Source organism: Miniopterus schreibersii (assembly GCF_964146895.1).
Source record: "Miniopterus schreibersii genome assembly, chromosome: 3".
Classification (NCBI taxonomy): Eukaryota; Metazoa; Chordata; class Mammalia; order Chiroptera; family Miniopteridae; genus Miniopterus; species Miniopterus schreibersii.
In genome coordinates, this window is record NC_138103.1 from 28,811,566 (window position 1) to 28,836,004 (window position 24,439).

At 41.5% G+C, this 24,439-nt stretch overlaps 1 protein-coding gene across 2 annotated transcripts in view; it reads right to left on the reverse strand.

The window, feature by feature from the left end:
- STYXL1 (serine/threonine/tyrosine interacting like 1) overlaps positions 1–24,439 on the reverse strand; it is a 42,091-nt gene that overhangs the window by 2,893 nt on the left and 14,759 nt on the right. For both annotated transcript variants that reach the window (XM_081133324.1, XM_081133323.1), the window contains exons 5-8: positions 20,502–20,647; positions 14,995–15,140; positions 4,575–4,672; positions 2,836–2,948 (exon numbers count right to left, since the gene is read on the reverse strand). In XM_081133324.1, the coding sequence (XP_080989450.1) occupies positions 2,836–2,948; positions 4,575–4,672; positions 14,995–15,140; positions 20,502–20,647 (503 nt within the window). The remainder of the gene's footprint in view (positions 1–2,835; positions 2,949–4,574; positions 4,673–14,994; positions 15,141–20,501; positions 20,648–24,439) is intronic.

The following is a 24,439-nucleotide window of genomic DNA, read 5'->3' on the forward strand; positions in this document are numbered from 1 at the left end:
TCTATATGCCTCCTGCAAAATGGGGGTAATAACAGGCCATGGGGTCATTGTGTTTTCATTACACATAAAGTACTTAAAATAGCCTTGCGTGGGGGAAGACTCTGCCAATGTAAGCTATTATAGTGCCTCAGGACTTGGTTTTTGTTTTTCTCTGAAGATCTTTAAGGGCCAAAGCTACTCCCAGCAGTTAAAAGGCACTGAAATTGATTTCTTAAGGGCTTGCTGGCTCTGGGATCCCACACAACCTTGCACCAAAGCTTTGAAAGCCCAGGACAGGCAGGAGTGGCTCTGGGTGCTAGGTTCTTTCCAGCTCACTCTTCAACTTCCCACTCTTGTCCTTGGTGCCCCAAGAAGCTGAGCTGGGACCACAAGCCCAGGAAGCTGTATGCTGCTGAAGACTGGCCCACGCTCTTCTTGCCAGTCCTGTGGGTTCTGACTACCACAGTTGAACTGACAGCAGCCAGGGACACAGCCTCCCCAATGCACTGAGGAGGAAGCCCAGGACCACACAGACAATGGGAGGCACGCACATCTCTCTAGACCTCAGGCAGCAGCGGAGCTGAGCCCAGGTCCACTTGATTGGTAGCAAGAGAAGCTAACCACCACCCCAGGACTCACTCAGTTTGGAGAGGACCCAGCAAGGCTACAGCAGCAGTGCTTCCTGCCCACAGTTCTGGGAGCAGTGCATTTGTGGCCAAGAGTTATCTAGATGGCGTCTCTGCACAGAATCGCCCACAACAGGACTTCTTTGCAGATGGGATGAAGATTGCTGCTCCAGGAAGGGAGAACAAGGGTTTCTCCTGAGACCGGAATTGTCTGGACCTCAGGTGCCCAAGTGCCTGTCTATCCACCGACCAGAACAACCATGCCCAGATGCCCTTACCCTCACTGCTGGAGCTGTGCATCTCTCTGCAGTAAAGGTCAGGTGCAGGCCTGCATGTGCCACATCACTGAGGGGACCTGGCCCTTGCTGCTGGAGAACTTAGAGGAACCAAGTGGGTGAGGGGACTCCTCTCTTTGCTCTCACCCTGGCTGGCTCTGGAAGTAGCTGTGACACCTGCATTGATGTGGCCAGAGAGATGACTGTGATTTGCTTGTCGGAGTTAGGACACATTACTAAATGTTAAAGTTGGAAGGCTCCAAAGACCTTCTTGTACCCAAGCCTCCCTGTAAGCAATGAGAACACCAGGGATCACAGCAGCGCAGGGCTTGCTGATACTCACAGACTGGCCCCATTCAAACACCAGGGGAGCTCAAGTCCTAGAATTCCCTGAGCCCCCTGCAGGTGGGTGAGCTTGGCCTGCCTTCTGGCAGCTCTTTGCCTTCTCCCCATACCAGCTCAAAAGGGCAGTGAAGAAGAGGCCCCTCAAAGGATAGAGCCCATTACTGGGTGGGGGCTGGAGAGGCATCTCTACTGGCGCAACAGCACAGGCCTCCTTCCCCAGATATTAGCAACATCACCTCAAGCAGACAGTGACACCAGGGTGAGGGTGCCCAGGCATCTGGGCCTCTCACTCCAGGCCCTCTGATGCTGCATCCAGACTCTTCTCTTTTTTTAATTGTGGTAAAATACACATAACATCAAATTTACCATTTTAACCATTTTTAGACATACAGTTCAATGGCATTAAGTACAGCCACTATATTGTGCATCTATCTCTACAACATTTTCATCTTCCCAGACTAAAACTCCATGCCCATTAAACAACTCCCCATGCCCCCCTGCCCCTAGCCCCTGGCATCCACCATTCTACTTTCTGTGTCTATGAATCTGACTTCTCTAATTATCTCATTTAAGTGGAATCATACAGAATTTGGTCTTCTGTGACTGTCTTATTTCACTTAGCATAATGTCCTCAATGTTGTAGCATATGTCCAAATTCTCTTCCCGTTTAAGGCTGAATAATATTCCAGTGTATGAACAGACCACATTTTATTTATCCATTCATCCAAGCAAACACTTGGTTTGCTTCCACCTCTTGGCTGTTGTGAATAGTGCTGCTATGAATATGGGTGTACAAGCATCCCTGCTTTCATTTCTTTTGGGTGTATACCCAGGAGTGGAATTGCTGAATATCCAAGACTATTTCTGGCCTGCAATTTCACCCACAAACAGCATGTTGGGTCAACAGCCAAAACCACTGGCAATGGGCTCTGACCACGGTCATCCTTTGTTCCTTCAAGCACACTCCTGGACAAATGTGGGAGCTTTTCAGGTCCCACCCAAGCCCTCTGAAATCATGCATGAGCTTTGTCATGCTGGGCTCTCCCTCCCCTCAGGATAGGCCTGCGATCTCCTAGGGCTGGGGGCAGTGCAGAAGCACTGCCCTGAGAGTCAGAAGCCCTGAGTTCCTACTAGGTTTGTTGTGAAGGGTCCCTCCTTCCTTCTCCTCTCTGGGCCCTGCTCCCCTCAACGGTAAAAGAATTGTTGGAGTGGGTGCCAGCTGAGGCCGTGCCAGCGCTACAATTCTAAGACTCCAAGCAACAGCAAAAATACACTTCTCTTGGAGAACCATGAACAAACTCTAATGGACAGACTAATGGCAGTGAGGGACATACAGAAGGTACTGTCAGCTGCAGCCTTGCCCAGCCTGAGTCCCTGGGCCTGTCCCATGTGCCCAGCCTCAGACCTCTAGCCCAGACAGTTGGGACCTTGCCGTTGGGTGTGGTGTACTAGGTAAAGCCCTGAACTTAGAGCATGCCTCTCTGACCCTTCCTCCTCTTATTCTCCAATTAGGGCCCTGAGGCAGTACCAGGGTCATTTCTCCCAGATGCAGCTCAGACCCCACCTCATGGAGGAGGCTATGGTCAGAGCCTAGACCAAGGAATGCATACCTTCAAGGTCTGCTCATTCCGGTGCATGAGGTAGGCCAACATGGCTGCACAGCAGCGACTGATGCCCAAGGTGGAAAATACCAGGATGACAGAGCCAAGTTCAAGGTGGATATCTGTAAGAGGAAGGAAGGGTTATATTTGCATGGGTGGGGTGTGTGTGCCCCCTTCTCTGTGGATCTGAGTTGCTGTAAGATAACTGGCTTCAGTGGGTCCAAGAGTGGATTCAGAACTAGCATACCATGGCCTAGGCAAGTCACGTGACATCTCCAGGACACTGTTTCATCACCTGGCAAATGGGGATTCTCAGACCTAGCTGGCAGTCCAAGAGAATCACATGTGGGCACTCAGCATTATCATGCAAAGGCCTTTTCTTGGCCCTCCAGGCTTTCAGATGAGGAGGCTACCAGTTGGACTCCCTGGGTGGGGATGGGAGGATCATCCCCCCAAGGGCACGTGGTTCTAATAGAGGCAGTGTAGCCTGGGTGCAAATCCTGACTCTGCCACTCACTGGTTATGGGACTTGGGCATGTTACTCTTAGCCACAGTTTCCTCATCTGGAAAGTAGAATAACAGTAGTCTGCCTACCTCATAAGGTTTTGTGCTGTGCTTAGCCCAGTGCCTGGCACAGAAATGTCAGCTGTAAGCATACTTAAAAATGATGCTGAGTCTGTGTGTATGTCTCACCCAGTGAGGGGTAGGGAGGAAATCTAAGCTGGCATCCTAGGATGGTTTGGTAACACCTAACCCCAAAGAACTGTAGATAACCATTCCAAGTGCTGAAGCGAGACTCAGAGATGATTAAAGCCAACTGACTCATCATATGGATAAGGAAACTGAGGTACCAAACAGTTAAGGACTGGCCCAGAGCTACCCAGCTCTGGGACTGGAGAGGGGGACTCTTTGTGCAATAGAGCTCAGCCATACTATGGTGGGACATGTGGCAAGTCTTAGTCTCAGCTCCTAGTTCAGTGATAGTTGCAACATCCTGGGAAAATAAGAGATGTTTGAGCCAAAATGCCATTCTCTGGCCCCCTGTGCAGCCACTCAGCCTGGAGGCTGAGTTGGTGCCAAGTGGGCAGTCCTGGGGTGGGGCCTCTGACCTGACTCAACCTCACACACTCCAGGGATCTTACTCAACTTTGGCAATTCTGAGCCCTGGGAATGACTGAAAAATCCACCTTCAATGAGGGAAGTCACTGTTGGGCACTGCTGTGTGCGATGGGAGGACGGAGGGGCACTGGACATACACACTGAAAATCAGGGAAGTCAGAAACTCTGGAGTCTTCCTTCCACCCTACCTTGCTGATCAGACAAAAGGGCAGTAACAGAGTGAGCGTCACCTTTGTGTCACCAGAGCACAGCCCAGAGCAGGCCTCCATGAACATATGCAGCACATCGTGGGCCAACACCCTCACTGGACAGTCCAAAAGAGGCAGTGAGGCCAGGCCCAAAAGGGGCTACCAGTACAGCCAAGGCTAGAACATAGGGTGTCTGATCCAGTCTCGAGCTCTTATTTGGCTCCACTGCCCCGGAGGTAAACACGTGGCTGTCCATATTGTTGAGGGACCCAGAGAGGCGGGCTTGTCCTGGGATTATCCACACCTGGCTGGGCATGTGCTACCCTTTCTCTCCTGAGCACCGAGAGTCACAATCAGGAATAGGCATGTGGACCAGGTGCCACGGTCCCTGTGCCCCCTGGGCATAGGCCAGTTGCTGCCTGATTAGAGAATGCTCCTTACCAATGAAGTGACAGAGGTGGCGCAGAAAGGGGGAAATGTTGGCTTCCAGGGTGTCTTCTATCTGGATGTGCAGAAGCCTGTCAACATCGCCTACAAAACTAAACAGAAGAAAAGCACAGGTAATCGGGCAGATTCACACACAGTCCCACTGTGGTGTTCCTCATCCATAGCAGCAGGACCACAGGGGCAGGATGCTGAGTTAGCATTAAGGAGATGTGGGCAAGGAACTGAAAAGGCACCTACCTCATAGGGGTGGGGTATGGAATAAGTCAATTAATCTATATAAAGCATTTAGCAATCTGCTTGGCACATAGTAAGTGCTCTGTAAATGTGATATTATTACTAACCAAACATGGTGCTTTCCTAGAATATGGCACAGATAATAAAATGAGGTTGGGAGGAATATGTCATGACTTTGGAGGATGAGCCTGCTATGTTAAATGGAGAAAATAAGGTAAGAGGGATAGAGAATGGTGGGGTTGCTGTTTTAGATAGGGCAGTGAGGGAAGGCTTTACTGAGGAAGTGACTTTTTTTAATGTTTTTTTATTGATTTTAGAGAGAGAAGAAGGGGGGAGAGAGAGATAGAAACATCTATCAGCTGCCTCTTACATGTGGGAATCGAGCCCACAGCCTGGGCATGTGCCCCAAATGGGAATCAAACTGGTGGCCTCTTGGTGCATGGGATAACACCCATCCAACCATGCCACATCAACAGGGCCAAAGAGGCAACACTTGAGCAGAGGCTTAAAGAAGGTGAGGGAACAAGCCAGGTGGTTATCTGAGGAAAGAGTGTTCCAACTAGAGGAGATGCAAGTGCAAAAGCCCCAAGAGGCAGTATGTTTAATGTATTTGAAAACAACAAGGTCAGAGTGGCTAAAATTTTATTAACATGGTGGGGAGGAGAGAGATGAGGTATGTGACATGCTTAATGAGAGTGTGCCTGCAAGGAGCATGGCCCAATGCCTGGAATGCAGTAAGTACCTGATAATGTTGTTTATGAAGACTATGGCCTAGTAGTGATATTCAGTATGCAGACCACTGTGGCATGCAGAAAGTTCAATAGATTCAGAAAGAAAAATAAGCTGGTTTAGTTTCTGTATGAGCACTTGCTGTGACAAATACAAGTACAATTCACCATCCATTGATGTGTCTATCTTTCCCTCTCCATCCATCCCTATCTTCCTCTTCATCTATCCCTCCCCATCCATCCCTCTGTCCCTTCCTCCCTCTCCACCCACCCATCCATGCCCATCTATCCATTCTTCCCTCATAGACACTCACTCAATGTCTACTGTGTGCCAGACCTTGGGCTGGACCCTAGTGGACACAAGTATTAAATAGGGTCCCCTCCCAGCTTCAAGGAGCTTCCAGTCTGGGGGGAGGCAGACACATAAACAAATGGCGCCAATCCAATCAGCTAGACGCTAAGAGAAAGACCTGCACGTGAAATGGGGGACATCTGTAACAGTATCAATGATTAAAAAAATAAATAAACAAACAAACAAATAAATAAATAAAGACCTATACATGATACTCGAGAGGAAGAATAGGGAGAAGTCGAGGGAACTGGGGAGAGTTTCACAATGGAGGAGTCATCTGGATGGAGAAGGTTGAAGAATACATGGTTAATATATATAAATCAATTGGATTTCTATGTATTAGCAACAAATAATCAGAAATTGAAAATTTTGAAATATCATTTATAATCATATAAAAAAACATTAAATGCTTAGAAAGAAATCTGACACAAAATGTACAAGAACTGTACACTGAAAACTACAAAACACTGCTGAGAGAAGTTAAAGAGCAAAGTAAATGGAGAGATAGACCATGCTCATGGATCAAGAGACTCAACATTGTTTTAAGATGCCAATTCAATCCCAATCAAAATTCCAGCAAGCTTCTTGGTAGAAACTGACAAACTGATTATAAGATTTATATGGAAATGCAAAGAAAACAACTTTGAAAAAGAATGATATTAGAGGACTAACATTACCTGATTTCAAGATTTATTATAAAGCTACAGTAGTCAACAGTGTGGAACTAGTAGAAAGAAATATATATATCAGTGAAAAAGAATAAATAATCCAGATATAATCCCACACACTTGAATTTTGACAAGGATTTTCAACCAAGGTATCAAAGAATTCAACAGGAAAAGGATATTTTCAACACATGATTATCTCCATATGCAAACCAACAAACTGTTCCATTTCTGGCACCATATACAAAAGTTGTTTCAAAATAGATAAAAACAAATGGAGGTTAAATACATAAAACTTTTAGAAAAAGATAAAGGAGAAAATCCTTGTCAAAATTCAAGTGTCAATGTATGCACAGGTCTGTTTGGACTCTATTCTGCAGAGCTGGTTTATTTTTCCATCACAATCCTCATTTGCTATGGTTTTTACTTACTTATTTTATTATTATTATTAATATTTTTATCCTCACCCAAAGATATTTTTTCCATTGCTTTTCAGAGACAGTGGAAGGGGGGGAGAGAGAGAGAAACACTGATATGAGAGAGACACATTGATTGGTTGCCCCCTGCACTCAACTGACCGGGGCCAGGGACTGAGCCTGCAACTGAGGTATGGTACATACCCTTGGCTGGAATCGAACCCAGCACTCTAACCACTGAGGCCAGCACTCTAACCACTGAGGCAAACCAGCTAGGGCTTGCTGTTGTTTTTAAGTCTTAGTATTTGATCAAACAAATTTCCCCATTTGTTGTTCTTCAATATTCAGCTACTTTTGCCCTTTGCATTTCCATATAAATTTTAGGATTACTGTCTCAACTTCCACAAACCTATTAGAATTCTATTGGCATTACATTGAACCTATAGATCAATTGAGCAAGAATCAACATCTTTACAAAATTGATTCTTCTAATCCATAACCACAGTACATCCTCTGTTTATTCAGATAATCTTTAATAATTTACAGTAATTCTATATAATTTTCTGTTTAGAGATCTTACTTCATTAGGTATGATCCTAGGTATTTAATACTTTTCTGCTATTGTAAACTATATGTTATTAAAATTTCAGTTTGTGTTTATTTGTATGCAGAAAAACAATTCATATGTGTATATTAATCTTGTATCCAGCAACCTCATTTAAGTCTAATAATTTATCTGCAGGTTGTTTTGGCTTTTCTGTGTATACAATTAAATTGTCTGTGAATTATGACAATTTTTCCCTTTCAATTCCTATTTTATTTTTTTCTTGTCATATTTCACCAACTAGGACCTCCAGTACAATGTTAAATAGTAGTAGTGATAGTGGCATCTTTGTCTTGTTCCCAGACTCAGAAGGAAAATTTTCAACATTTCACCATTAACTCTGATGTTTGTTGCAGAGATTTTTGTAGAGTTATTGTATTAGATCAAAGAAGTTCTCTTCTATTCCCAGTTTGCTAAGAGGTGTGTGTTTTTTTAATCTCAAATGTATAGTGAATATTATCAAATGCAAAATGCTTTCACTGCAGCTGTTGAGATAATCCTGATTTTGCTCTAGTTATTGATATGGTAAATTAGATGAATTGATTTTTCAGATGCTAAAACAAACTTGAATCCTTGGAATAAACCCAATTTAGTCATTCTGTATTATCCTTTTTATAAGGATATTAATGTATGCAATGTGCTAAGATTTTGTCTAGGATTTTTACATCATAAAGAAAATTAGTCTACAATTTTTCTGTCTTATAATGTCTTTGTCAGACATTATAATGTCTAATTATGAAATTAGAGCTATGCTGGTCTCATGAAACAAAATGAAAATTATTCCTCTTCTTTATTATTTAAAAGAATTTAATATTGGCTTTATTTCCTCAAGTATTAGGTAAAATTCATCACTGAAGTTTTCTCTAGGAGAAATGTATTATTAGTTATTAATACTAATCAAATTTTCATCTCTTTTGTCTGCTGTCGGTTTTGATATTGTATTTTTAATATGTTCATCTACATTTTCATATTTATCACAGTAAAGTTTTCATAATATCCCCTTAAGACCTTCTAAATATCTGTAGGATATGTAGAGTTCCCTTTTACAAATGGTTATTTGTTCCTTCTCTCTGTTTTGCCAAGGGTTTATCAAAATTTATTAGTTTTTTAATAACTATTTTTACTTTCTTGATCTTCTCTATTTTATTGTTTCTAGTTCAATTACCTGCTTTTATTATTCCTTCCTTCTCTACTTGGGTTTAGTTTACTATTCTGCTGGTAATTTCTTGAGATGTGAATGCTTAACTAGTTGATTTTTAGCCTTTCTTCCTTTTAATAAATGCATTTAAGGCTATAAATTTCCTTCTAAACATAGCTTAGCTACATTCCACAAGTTTTGATGTTATATTTTCATTATCATGTAGTTGAAAATTTTTCATAATTTCCATTGTGAGATCTTCTTTGATACACAGGCTATTTAGAAATTTATTTCTAAATTTCTAGGAATTTTCTGATTATGTTTTTAAATTATTGTTTTCTACATTAATTCCACAGTAGTTAAAAATAAACTGCATATGATTTAAATCTTCTGAAATTCACTGAGTCTTGCTTTATGGACCATCATATTGTCAATTTTATAAATGTAAATGTGAACTTTATAAAAATAGAGATTCAGCAGCTGCAGGGTGCCATTTTTCTGAGTCTATTCTGAAGATAATTTAAGTTTTCTTTTGTAGTCTGTTAATATGGTGAATTACATTGATTTTCTAATGTTAAACCGACCTTGCCTTCCTGGAATAAATACATTTTCACAAGATATTATCCTTTTTATATATTTGGGAGGGGGATCCAATTTGCTAAAAATAGGTTCATGATGTTATGGACTATAGTTTTCCTTTCTTATAAAGCCTTTGTCAGGCTTAGTTATGATGGTCTCATAAATAAATTGGAAAGGGTGCCCTCCTCTTTTATTTTCTGGAAGAGTTTGTGTAGAATGGATATTATTTCTTCCTTAAATGTTGGGCAGAATTCACCAGTGGAATTCGCCTAGAGTTTTCTTTGTAAAAAGGTTTTTAAATATGAATTCAATTCCTTTAATATGGGGCTATTCTGATTATCTATTATTAAGTGAGCTTTAGTAGCTTGAGTCTTTTGAGGAATTTGTTAATTTAATCCTAATTTTCAAATGTATTGGCATAAAGTTGCTCAAAATATTTCCTAATCATTCTTTTATTTATTTTTAATTAAAATGTTATTGATATCACTATAGATTCACATGAAGTAAGAAATAATACAGGGAGATTCCTCATATATTTTGCCCAGGTTATCCAATTGGTAACATTTGTAAAACTATAGTATAAAAGCACAACCAGGAGGTTGACACTGATCCAATCTATCAATTCTATTCAGATTTCTCCAGTTTTCCTTATATTTGTGTGTATATGTGTAATAAATTCCATAAAATTTATCACCTATGTAGGTTCATGTATCCACCCCCAGTAGAGATACCGAACAGTTCTAATACCAAGGATCCCTTATTGTTGCCCTTCTGTAGAAATACCTCCTTCCTTCAATCCCCTTCCCTAACTCCTAGTGATCATTAACCTGACTTCTATTTCTAAAATTTTGTCATATCAAAAATGCTATATAAGTGGAGTCATATAATATGTAGCCTTTTGGAATTGGCCTTTTTTTCTGCTCGGCATTAATGCCCTGAAGATTTATACCAATTGTTGTATGTATCAGTAGTTCATTCCTTTTATTGTTGAGTAGCATTCCATGGTATGTATGTACCAAAGTTTGTCTAACATTCGCCAGTTGACAAGCTGCCACAAACATTTATGTACAGGTTTTTGTGTGGATAAAGTTTTCACTTCTGTGGGATAAATGCCCAGAAAATGCCTTTTAATATCCATAGGTTCTATAATGATAATGTTACTTCTTTTATACCTAATATTGGTAATTCTTGTCTATCTCTTCTTTTCTGATCAGTTTGGTAGAAGTTTGTCAACTGTATTAATCTTTTCAGAGAACCAGGTTTTCTTGGTTTTGTTTTTTGTTTTTATTGTTAATCCTCACCCGAGGATATTTTTTCCATTGATTTTTTGAAAGAGTAGGAGACAGGGATGGGGAAAGAGGAAAAGAAAGATAGAAACATTGATCAGTTGCCTCCTGTATGTGCTCTGATGGGGGCTAGGGTCAAACCTGCAACCCAGGTATGTGTCCTTGACCAGGAATTGAACCCACAACCCTTTGGTGTACGGGCTGACACTCTAACCACTAAGCCACACCAGCCAAGGCCAGAAAACAAGTTTTTTAGTTTCATTGAATTTCCCAATTGTTTTGTTTTCTATTTCATTTATTTCTACTTTTATCTTTACCATTTCCTTTCTCCTGCTTACTTTTTCTAATTTTTTGTTATTGTTAATCCTCACTGAAGGATATTTTTTCCATTGCTTTTCAGAAAGAGTGGAAGGGAAGGAGGGAAGGAAAGAGAGAGAGAAAAAATATCGATACAAAAGAGACACATTGACCGGTTGCCTCCTGCACACACCCTGGGGAGTGAACCCACAACCCAGGTACATGCCCTTGACTGGGAATCGAACCCAAGACCCTTCAGTGCATAGGCCACAGGCCGAGGCTCTAACCACTGAGAAACACTTGCCAGGGCACTTTTTCTAACTCCTAAGTCAGTGAAGGTACTTGATTTGATTTGAGACTCTTCCAATGTAGGCCTTTAGGCTATAAATTTCCCTCTATGCACTGCTTTAGCTGCATCCACACATTTTGATATATGGTGTTTTTATTTTCATTCAGTTCAAAATACTTTCTAATTTCCCTTTTTATTTATTTTTTACCCATAGGCTACTTAGAAGTGTGTTATTTAGTTTCCAAACATTTGGGATTTTTCCCAGATACCCTGTTATTGGTTTCTAATTCGTTTATAGTCAGAGAACATAAATTTTTATAACCTGAATCCTTTTAGCTGTATTGATATTTGGTTTAATGCCAAGAAGAGTCAATCTTGGCAAAACTGTTACATGTTCTCTTGAAAAAAATGTATATTGTAGAACACATTCAAAGACTAGAAGAACATTACTGTTATTGGGTGGAGTGTCCTATAAATGTCAATTAGGTAAAATTGGATGATAGTGCTCTTCTAGTCTTTGAAATTATAACCACTTTCTGTCTACTGAGAGATGTTGAAATCTCTAATTATAATTGTAGATTTCTCTATTTTTCCATCAGTTTTTTCTTCATGCATTTTAAGCTTCTTTATTAGCTACTTACATAGTTAAGTATATTATGTCCTCTAGAATCTAGATTAATTGACTACTTTCCCATAATGAAATGACCTTCTTTATCTCTGGTAGTATTTTTTTGCTGTGAAGTCCAACTTATCTAATAATAATACAGCCACTCAAAAGTTCTTTGTTTTTAGTTACTATTATCAATCTGGAATACCTCTTTCTATTTAGGTTTTTTAATTAAATTTATTGGGGTGACATTGGTTAATAAAATTATGTTTCAAGTGTACAATTCTATGATACATCATCTATATATTGCATTGTGTGTTTACCACTCAAAGTCAAATCCATCCATTTAGTTTTAACCTATCTTTTTCTTTATATTTAAAGTATATTTCTTGTAGACAGCCTACAACTTCTGCCTTTTAATTGGAATATTTAAACCATTTGCACTTAGTGTCATTATTGGTGTGACTGAATTTAAATCCATCATCTTGCTATTTCTTTTCCATTGGTCTCATCTCTTCTTTATTCCTCGTTTCCTCTTTTTCTGCCTTCTTTTAGATTAAATTTTTATATGACTCCATTTATCTCTTTTGTTATCTTATTAATCATATCTCTTTTATTTTGTTTTGTTCTATTTTTTGGTGGTTGCTTTAGAGTGTATAGAATACATCTTTAACTTACTGTGGTCTACCTTCAAGTAACATTATACCACTTTATGTAAACAGAGTAAGAACCTTACAAGTATATACCTCTATTTTCTCTCTTCCTGCCTTAGTAAATTGTGGGCATACATATTACTTCTACATATGTTATAATCACAAAATACATTATTTTTCTTTAAGCGATATGTTTTAAGAAGATTTAAAAACAAGGGGGAAAGTATTTTATTTTTTTTATTTTTTTAACTCTTACCTGAGGATATTTTTTCCACTGCTTTTCAGAGAGAGTGGGCGGGGGGGAGAAACATCAATGTGAGAGAGACATATTGATTGGTTGCCTCCTGCACGCTCCCTGACCAGGGCAAGGGATCGAGCCTGCAACCGAGGTATGTGCCCTTGGCCGGAACTGAACCCCGGACCCTTCAGTCCACAGGTCGATGCTCTAACCACTAAGCCAATCCAGCTAGGACATAAGGGGGAAAGTATTTAACATAATTATCATTTCTGGTGATCTTGATTCTTTTTGTATAGATTCAGATTTCCATCTGGTATTGTTTTTCTTTTACCTAAAAGACTTCCTTTAATATTTTTTGTAATGCACATCTATCTGTTGATGAATTTTTTCAACTTTTGTGTGCCTGTAAAAAAGTATTTTCCCTTCGTATTTGAAAGATATTTTTTACTGGTTATATTTCTAGGTTTACATTTTTCTTTCAGTACTTCAGTTTTCTCAATTTCTTTGTTTCTAATATTAAGTCTGCTACCATCATTATCTTTTTTTCTTGGTATGTAATGCATCTTTTTTTATCTAGCTACTTTTAAGATTTTCTCTTTTTCATTGATATTAACCAATTTGAGAGGACATGCCTTACTGTGGTTTTCTTTCTGTTGAGATGCTTGGGTCTGTGAATTTACAGTGTTGTTGTTTTTAAGCAAATTTGGAAAAAATCTGGCCATTCTTCAAACATTTTCTGTCTCCCCACTTTCCTCTCCTTTGGAAATTCCAATTACACATATGGTAGACCACTTGAAGCTGTGTCAATTTCACTAAAGTTAAGTTCTTTTTTATTTGTCTTTTTCTTCTCTATGTTTTATTTTGGATACTTTCTATTGCTATATCTTCAAATTCACCAGTCTTTTTTTCTGTAGTGTCTAATTTGCTGTTAATTACATCCAACATATTTTTCATCTCAGACACTGGATTTTTCATCCCTAACTTGGGGCTAGTGTTTCCTCACTACTGAGATAATACTATTCTCAGTACTCTACATGATGCCCTGTATATTATGAGTTTTGTCTATTCTGACTTGAAACACAAACTACTACTGGCCCCACATAATCTCTGAGGATTGTACTGTCCATTCATTTCTACTGTTTTTTCTCCCAGCCTTGAATAGTTTCCTCACATGCATGTGCTTATAAGTACTCAGCTGGAAGACACACAGGAGGACTCTGCAGATGTCCAGAGCCCTTTCTTTGTACTCAGCTCACCATGAAGTTCTCTCCTGCAAATTCTAACCAATTTGACCTCTCTGGATTCAAAAAGAATGACAGGCCCTGGCCAGTGTGGCTAAGTGGTTAGAGTACTGGCCCACACACCAAAGGGTTGAGGGTTCAATTCCCAGTCAAGGGCACATATATGGGTTGCAGGTCCGATCTCTAGCCTCTGTCTGTGTGCGTGCAGGTGGCAACCAATCGATATCTCTCTCACATCTATGTTTCTCTCTCTCTCTCTTTCTCTCCCCCTCCTTCCTTCCCTTCCACTCTCTCTAAAAATCAATGGAATAAATATCCTTGGGTGAGGATTAACAATAACAACAAAAGAATGACAGGATCTGTTTTGGTCCCCTTCAAGCAATCTTCAAGAAATAAGCTAAATTGATTGTGGGGCTCACTTTGTTTTTTTCCCTTCATTCAGGAATCATTGTCCTGTGCTCTACTGGCAACCGTCTGAAAAACCATGGTTTTAGATGTTTTATCTGGGGTTTTTTAGTTGTAAATCTGGCCATGAGGGTTGAGCCTCATGAATGGGAGGTCCCAAAGAGCTCCCTTGTTCTTCCTACCATGTGAAGACACAGTGGAAACATAGCTGTCTATGAACCAGAAAGTAGGCTCTCACCAAACAGCAAATCCCTGCTGCATTGATCTTGGATTTCCCAGCCTCCACACCATAAGAATAAGTTTATGTTTTTTATAAGCCACCAGTCAATGGTATTCCATTATAGCAGCCTGAATGGACTAAAATGGGTTATTTCTCAGAGGGCCTGAGATAAGCATAGCAGGGTAGAATAGGATACTTTGTACCACAATGTTAAATACCAGGAAAGTTTTACTTTTGGTGAGATTTGAAGGGCAAGTATGGGGTCTAGGTTAGGGGCAGAGGATGCCATGGCCAAGCCAGAAAACAGACTATAGGCCAGGAACAGATGAAGTTAAGTAAAGACCCTATTCTAGTGTATGCTGACTTCTAATAGCTCTTTCAACTCCATAAATGCATTGCACCAGGAATCTTATATAAACAAATGATACTTAATCTTTACAAATCAATAGTATTACTACTTACAATGGTCCTGTCTCCATGGAGACATTGACATGTGCTTTGATTTTCAAATCCTTCTGAATTTTAGGGTCGCAGGCTTGCCTGAAATTGCCCAGGTAGATCCTGCCTGGCAATATTTCAACAGGGTATGGCTGAAATTCATCCAGCTCCTGAGGTGAGGAAGGAGAGAGGCCGCTATAAATATTCCCCAGGGAAGAAGTTGTTTTCATTTGGGGGTGGGAGGTATTGGTCTCTTAAAATGTGGCTCAGCAAACAAGCTTAGAAGGATAATCCACGGCAGTGAATGAAATTAATAATCGGGCATTCAAAGAGATTGGCAAGTAATAACTTGCATGAGGAGTTACAGGGCTAGTAGTAACAGAAGGACTGAGCATTGGCATATAGCATGCTACAGTATGCTGAATCTGAACACCCAACATCATACTTCTCTCCATGGCACCTGTTTGCATTTGGCCGTGGAGTCAAAAAATTGGAACCTAATACCTTGTGGCCAACAACTGCGTAAACCCAAGGTGTCTCCAGTTGGGGGAGGGCAAAGGTGGGGAGGAACACACCTTTTATTACACTAGGAGGCCGCCAGAATTTATATGCCTTTTGAAAAACAATGAAACTACTCTCAAGTCTCTATTTGTCATTAGGAAATGAATTCTGATGAAGTTCTGATGAGTCCCAATAGAGAAGTAGGAAGAACAAGCCACCACCTAAATGGAAGCTTACTGAATTCCAGGTCCAAAGTTATAATAAGAAAAATTTTTATTTCTTTGAAAAACAAACAAAGAGTAGGATTATTTCTACATTTCCCAAAGTGTGTTCTAAGAAACAGTGGTCCCTCACAATGCACTGTGAAAAAATGGTTCAGAGAACCAAGTACATATGGGAAGCAGTACCTGTGATATCCCTCTCTCAGAAACTCACGATGCACATTAGCAATACAAGGCTCAAAGAAGTCTGGCAGTAAAGAAATCCACTAGCTACATCCACTATGGAAAATAGTATGGAGGTTCCTAAAAACTAAAACAGAACTGCCATATGATCCAGCAATCCCACTTCTGGGTATATATCCAAAGGAAACAAAACCACTATCTCAAAGAGATATCTGTACCCCCATGCTCACTGGAGCATTATTCACAATAGCTAAAATATGGAGACAACCTAAGTGTCCATCAATGGATGAGTAGATAAAGAAATGTGGCACATGTATACAATGGAATATTATCCAGCCATAAAAAAGAAGGAAATCCTGTCATTTGCAGCAACATAGATGGACCTTGAGGGCATTATACTAAATGGAACATGTTAGAGAAAGACAAATAATCTCACTTAAATGTGGACATTAAAAATGCAAAACTCATAGAGTAAAGGGGTGGTTGCCAGGGGCTGGAGCAGGGAGGGAGAATAGGGAGATGTTGGTCAAAGAGTTCAAACTTCCACATATAAGACAAATAAGTCCTAAGGTATTAATATACAGCATGGTGACTACAGTTAACAATACTGTATTATATACTTGAAAATTTCTAAGAGAGTGGATTTTAAATGTTCTCACCACACACACAAGAAGATAATTTTGTGAGGTGGCAGATGTGTTAACCTTATTATAGTAATCATTTCACAGTATATACATATATCAAATCATCATGTTGTATACCTTAAATTTATACAATATTATGTATCAATTACATATCAATAAAGCTGAGGGGGAGTTATAAAATATGATTGTTCCAAGGAAAGATTTTTAGGGCACCAATCATGTGGTTAGAAAAAAATCATCATCAAATAACAAAACTAATTTTATAAACAAGTTGGAAAGTGGCCAGAAAAGCATGCCGGTCTAAGACTGTTCTCACAGTGTGCCTCCAGGGATCAGAGAGCCGGTGTAAATTTTCCTAATGGTTCCTTGGGCTGGGCTTTTGTAGCTCAGATGTTTTAATAAAACAGTAGCTACGTAGTTTTTGTTGGCATGAACTGAAAATGTATTTGTGATATTTAATAAAATAAAACCTAGGCAAAGCCTCAGAAAAAAAAGAATTCCACTAACATTGTATAAACTGACGGTTCTAATATCTGATAGGTCATAATTTTTTTCCATCAGTATTCCATAAGAAATGCTGACCTATGTAATTTCAAAGGTCAAACCCAGTTATAAAAACTCCCCTGGCTCTAAGTATGACTCAAAAATAGCATCTTAAGTACCTCAGGCTACTTCACTGTCCATTTCAGTCCTTCAGAGCCTTCTGGCATCAGCACATCTCCCCTCCCAGTGAACCCACTGTGAGCCCACATCCTTCCCAAGCTGTCAGTCTCAAAAACCTCTATCAAAGAACATATACCAAGCAGAGCAAATCCTCAAGTTTTCAAAAGAGATTCACAACCCCTTTACCTGCAGGGAGACCCGCTATTTGCAGATGTGACCCAAAGTGTCCCCAGGGCTCAGGCTGACCTCACTCAGGATGCTTAGCTTGCTGGAGCCAAATGAAATCCTCCTAGTTCCATTGGGAAAATCTCACTAAACACCCATCACAAATCTATACACTCTCTGCTACTTTCAAACCAGCTTCCTTTCCTGTGCTTGCACAGCCTGCAGGGGAAGAGGGTGCGGAATGAATAAACACATGCTGTGCTGTAAAGAGCAAGCACATGTTAATTCTAGATGACACAATTTTGATAGCCACATTGACAAATACAAAAGAAACAGAGGTATCTGATATTAACATGTCCAAACTGAGCCCACTGCCTTCTCCCCACACTGCCTCCTCCTCCTGAGTTCACCACCTCAATAAGCCACACCACAGACTACCTGTCACCCACACCTAAACTATGGCATTATTCTAGACTCTTCCTCCCTCTCCTATGGCCCCACATGCCCCATTTTAATCAATGCCACTTCCTAAGTATTTCTTGAATCTATCATCTCCTCTCCATCCCTATCTCCTAGCAGGTCTCCCCAAATCCACCCTGTCCCCACTGATCTGCTCTCTGCACTGCAATCAGAGTTGATCTAAGTGCAATCTGACCATGCCACCCCTTGACATAAAACCATTCAGTGGCTCACCATCATCTCTCTCTAGTGTGGCCTTCACACTCCTTTTAGTCACAGAACCCCTTTGCTCAAGGTGAAATCCTACTTAAGGGATACCACATGTAAAACAGGAAATTATAGGTTGCACTGTCTAAGGTAGAGGGGCATTTTCAGAGTCCAAATTTGGCACCTCCATCTCCACTCATAGAAGGAGGAGTTTCTTGGGGAGCAATAAGGACACCCCTGCTTTACAGTGTATCAAAACAATAACAGGAAGGGAGTGTGGCTTTCACTCTTGCTCCCAAATTAGTAACAGAGCAGGCAAAGGCAAATAGTAAGCACCTACATTCTAGAGAACACCACAAACAACTAGGGAAGAACTCCCCACCAGGCCCTGATAGCTACTAGCAGCCATGATCCCACTCCTCTTCCCAATCTATATAAGACTGAGGGTGAGGGCAAGCCACAGGTATATACACATGTCAAAACTCACCACATTGTATATTTTAAACATGTTCAGTTATTCCTGTGTCAATTATATCTTAGTAAAGCTTTAAAAGGGGAGGGGCAATGAGTTATCAGCAGCATCATGTTTGCAGAGAAATACTGCCTTGGAACACTGCAAAGCCAGTAAGGAGTGTCTGTGGGATGGGGAGGTTGGCTATATACCTGTTGAGCTGAAAATCATAGTGTAGTTACCTCCGTGGAAGGAGAACACAGTCCTCTGGAGAGCTTGACATGAATATCCTAGATTTGGGAACAAGTATGACCTCAGACATGGATCCCCACCTTTTTGGAAAGGCTGGCTGGAACTGCCAAGTCGGCAAGGCAAGGAGGGGCTTCATTGAGGTCTGCCTGGGCCTCATTCCCCATCATCACACTTCCTTGTGGCTCATTAGGGGATTTAGGTGAAGGAGTATAGATGCAGTGGGGGCTTATGGGCTACCAAGGGAAAGAAAGGGAAATAGGAGTATTCCTAGCATAAATTCTCAGCTGGCTCGCTCTCTCTGAGAGATCCTCAGTAACAGACAGGGTCCCTGAACAGAACCCCAAGAAAACCAGCAGCAAAGGCCATCAGCAGCATACAGAACCAGTGGGGTCAGAGTGAGAAGAAGGCACCTCCCCTCCACTGACAGCAGCCAGCCAAACAAGACAGTCCCCCCTCCCCCCAGACCCTCAGCACCAAAGGGGCCAGGCCTGGAAAGTCAGAAGAGGGGAGGTGTCCTTGAAGCTAAACCACACCCCTCCCCACTTCCAATCCCCAGCAAACCGAAGGCTGCCTAGCTCTAGGGGATGGGAAGAGATAAGATTTGGTTTGAGATTGGAATGTCATACTAGCCTAGCTTGTACGAGACTGACTGTTCTTACTCGCTTTTTAAAAATTACTTCAAAAATACACAAAAGTAGAAAGAACAGTGTAATAAACCCCTGGATCTATCACCCCTCTGCAAACATTATCTACTAATGGCCAATTTTGTTTCATCTATACTGACTTCCCAACCTACCCCAGATTATTTTGAAGAAAATCCCAGACATATTATTTTACCCATAAATATTTCATTATGTTTCTCTAAAAACTACAGATTACAGTTATGAGTAAGCAAAACAGTTTATTCTTGCATTATTATTATATCGTATTATTTTCCATACAAACATCTGTAAACCTACTTTTGCCCCACCCTGTATAATAATAATTCCTTACTATCATCAAATATCCAGTTAATATGCATATTTCCTCTATCATTTTATGACTAAATTGAAATTTTTCATAATTGAAACTGGCCAGAAAGTATGGAATCTGCCCAAGATGGTTCTAAGGGCAAAAATGAGAATACAGCTAAAGCCAATTATTGGAAGGAATGAAAGCCTTGCATGTTTACATTCCACTAAAGTCAGACTCCTCAATAAACCAGATACTACACAATGCCCTCTGGGGACCTGTCCCAGCCTGCCAATCATTGCCACCCAATACTTGCTTAGATGCCCTCATCCCTCTTCCTCTCAAGCTCCTCCTGCTTCAGGTCTGGCTCCAGAGGGAAGTGCCTCTCCTGGTGTGCCCCTTGGCCACACCCCTTGCCTCCCCTACTATATGAGAACTTCTCATAGGCAGGGACTACTTTCCCACCCTTTTGTATCCTCTAGACCCCAAAGTTAAGAAAGTTGAGGCAGCCTCAAATCATGACACCCATTCCTGTCTGACTTTGACTGCAACCCACCATCCAGAGTTCCCCTGAGACCCTACCCTCTGAACAGGCCCCATCTCTTAAACACCATGTTGGCTTTTGCCCAAATCTGATATTATAAATTCATAATCTTGGACTGGATCTCCTGGCTACCCCAAGTTCATTTTCCAAGCCCAGTCTTCAATATTTCTTCCATCTTTTCCATGTTGTCTGTCTCCTTCCCTTTCTCCCACGCTGCTCCCCACCCTGTGGTCCTCAAGGGAAGGCCATACTCCCATTTGAGCCTGCCTGTGCTCAGCACCCTGCCTTACCTGTGGCATCCAGATGATCTTCTGTGTCCTGAAGAAGTGGTACATGGCTGAAAAGCGCTGGTAGCCCCCTTTTAGGATCTGGATGGGGTTGCGGGTGAGGTGGGCTATGGCTCTGCCACACTCAATGGCAGGTCCAAGCACCAGTTCTAAGAGTAGAGACCAAAGAAATGAATGTCTGCTATGTGTTCACCATTTGTCTAAAGCTCCAATGAATCACCACTTTATTCTGAAAAGCAATTATCTAGGAAGCTGAAGCAAAAATAGAGATGGGTGTTACAATTAAAATTTACCACCAAGGAAGCTAATCTTCCTTTTTCTGTAAATATATATAGTATCATATATTGTATGCCACCTGTTGAATACCGTACACGTCACCAATTTGTACATGTTACAGCTAGTGTACAATTCAATGATTTTTAGTATAGTCACAGAGTTGTGTAACCATCACCACAATTTTAGAACATTTTCATCACCCAAGAAACCCTATACCAGTTAGAGGGGTTCACTCCTCATTTCCTCCAGCTCTAGAAAACTACTAATCTGACTTCTTTCTATGGATTTACCTGTTCTGGACATTTCATATAAATGGAATCACCCATTATGTCTGGCTTCTTTCATTTAGCATAATGTTTTCAAAGTTCATCTATGCTGTAGCACATGTCAGCACTTCATTCATTTTGGTAGCTGAATAATATTCTATTGTGTGGCTCTATCACCTTTTATTTACCCAGTCATCTCTTGATGGATATTTGGGTTGTTTCCACTTTTTGGTGATTAGAAGTAATGCTGCTATGAAAATTCATGTGCAAGGTTTTGTGTGTACATGCTTTCATTTCTCTTGGGTACATACCTAGGAGTGAAATTGCTGGTCAATATAACAACTCTACATCTAACTTTTGAGGAAAGCACCAAACTGTTTTCCACAGCAGCCGCACCATTTTACATTCCAACCAGCAGCATATGAGTGTTCAAATTGTTCCACGTCCCAGTCAACACTCGTCTTTTTTATTATGGCCAACCTAATGAGTGTGAAGTGGTATCTCATTGTGACTTTCAAGTCAATTTAATCTAAAATGTTTTCATTGAGCCTTAGCCAGTTTTGCTCAGTGGTTAGAGCATTGGCCCATGGACTGAAGGGTTCCAGGTTCAATTCCAGCCAAGGGCACATACCTCGGTTGCAGGCTCAATCACTGGCCCAGGTAGAGGCTGGAGAGGGAGGCAACCAATTGATGTGTCTCTCTTGCATTGATCTTTCTCTTTTTCTCTCTCTTTCACTCTCTCTGAAAAGGAATAGAAAAACTATCCTCAGGAGAGGATTAAAATAATAATAAATAAAATAAAATGCTTTCATTGATCTGTAGAATCACTATTAGACTGTAAGCAAATTAGATATATGTGATAGGAAGCTTGCATAATTAAGGCTAAGCCAAGATATCCTAAGGCCAGGATCTGACCCCTAAATAGAAATACTGTGCAGCAGACTTTGGAAAGCTAGCTAAAAGGAGAAAAGAACTGGCGTGGACTCTGACAGCTATATTCAACCTTTGTCGAGGGAGAGAAGGCTAATTCCAGCAGGGGCTGCTGAGGACAAAAGTGGCCTGAGACCCAACTGGAGAAAGTGTATTTGGGGGTAGAGCCTGCAGACAATAGTGAGACCAGGAGAGAACCTGTGGCTGAAGAGGCAGGAGCCAAAGCCCATCCCTAAGGGTCTGATTTGGAAGCCAGAGAGCCCTGAGTCTCCCAGGATCTCACAACCCAATTTCCCTCTTGAGCAAGAGATTGAGTAATGATGGGGTGGGTCAGAGGACCCGGGTGAGTTAGGGAGAGAGTCCCAGGCCACTACTGCCTTTAAACCAGACAGCTGCTTCCCTGCCAATGTCATACAACCAGCTGGAGTATTCACACAAAGGGGCAATGGGGACAGAGATGGAGGAAGGCCCATTCTCAGGAGACAATTAGAGACTCAGATGGAAAGCCATGAGAACACCCCAGGGCCCAGTTTATCCAGCCAAGGATGTAATGGGGTTAAAGTTTTTGAAACGTTAAATTCATTCATTTACATTCCCTTTAATCTTGAGTTCTCCATTGACATGAGGTTTCTCACACCTTGAACTGGGTCACCCACTGCTTCATGGGGAGGGAGGTGACCACCTGGTACAAGGGAGTCACCACTCAGCCTGAGCTTTAAGTTAAATTATTTGAGGTCCTTAGTCAAACAATTGTCTTGAAAGTCAGGCTTTGCTGAGGGAGGAGAAAAGGAATCCCGACATTTCCAAAGCTTTTTCTTCACAGTTGGTGTAAATGCCCTGGCCCAGGGAACTCTACACACACATATCATGAACCCATTGTGGGGGTCTATAATCCATGTTTGCAGGGAAGGATGATTTAACATAAGGGAAAATTTGCTCATACAAGAAGGGGGCTGCCCTTGCATGCTAAAAGGAGCTTAGAGAGAGGGTCCCAGAGGCCAAGACAAGGGGTGATACTTCCTGGGTTCCTAAGACACTCATTTGAGGGGGTAGAAACACACTGGCTGGTGGCAGTGGGGGGGGGGTGCTAAAAACAGCTGTGCATTATTTCCCACTAGGATTCTGAGACACCCCCCCCCCCCCCCCACAGCAGAGATGGGGAGTGGTTAACCTAACACTGAAAGTAGCAGAAGGCCCAGGGATCAGGAGCATGTGTAGAAGGTCAGCAGAGCCTGGATAAGAGGGCATAAGGCTCAGTCCCCCAAGACTCAGCACCATGCACTGTCAAGGTGAAGGGAACCATTCATGACTTACACTAGACATGGGCATTTTGGCCACAGGCACAGCCCATGGCCAAAGGCCACATAGGCTGAGCTGCACCTTCTCCAGAGGCCAGCAGAAAAGGACTACACAGAGATTAACACCTGCTTCTAGGATGTGATGAAGGTTCCATTTTCCTCCATGCCCGGATTTCCTTGGAGGTTAGGGAGGTGGGTACTTAACAGTGGAAAGGAGAAAGGGATGGTGAGAGAAACCTTGAGATGGACTTTTACCTAAAAGACTATGCATTTATCTGAAAGATGCCACTTTAAGGAGAAAAGTCGCCTTGAGTGGGCAAGGTATGTGCATGTGCGGTTTTAGTTTTTGTTGTGTTGCTGTTGTTTTGTGATTGTGGTTTCCCACCCAGTGAGAACAGGGGCTCCATAGCACAGTGAGGTTATAGAACATAGGGTTATCTTTATTGACCACTGTTTCCTAGGGTTTCAGGGTCCAGTATACAATCCCAGGATTGGAGACCAGAACCCAGCAAGATGAGGTCAGGGAAAAGGGGATAATTTCCTGGCTAAGGAAACCTGGGAAGGCTGGTTTTATTAAAGATGGAAGCTTAGTGCCACCCAGTGACAGTTGGTGTGAATGCCCTAGCCCATAGAACCACCCACATATATTAGTTACTGAGCCACAAACAGCAGAGCCCCATGCCAATGGCCAGTGGTGGTCAGCCCAAAGCAGAGGCTGAATGGAGACTGCTGTGGAGCTTCGGTAAAGCACATTAGAACCAATCACATTTTAATGCTCTAGCTCAGGGCTGGAGTGACTTTGAATGGTTCTCCAACATCACTACTAAGGCCTTAGAAGACTGGACAGAGCCTAAGTGCCTGAGTTTGAATCCTGGCCCCACCACTTACTAGGTGTAGTTTAAAAAAAGTCCATAAATTCTTTCAAATGCATCCCTTTAAAAGGTTGAATCTAATTTTCCTCCCCTTGAGGGTAAACTGTACTCAGTGACTTCCTTCTAATGAACAGAATGTGGTGGAAGTGACTGTGTATAAGCCCCAAGACTAGGTCATAAAAGGCATGTGGCCTTCCCTTTCTCTCTCTCTCTCTGATCACCGGCTCTGGGGGAGTGTGTGTTAGAATTTAGGATCTACTAAATTCCAACCAGCTTCCAGTTGTGAGGCTATGCAAGCA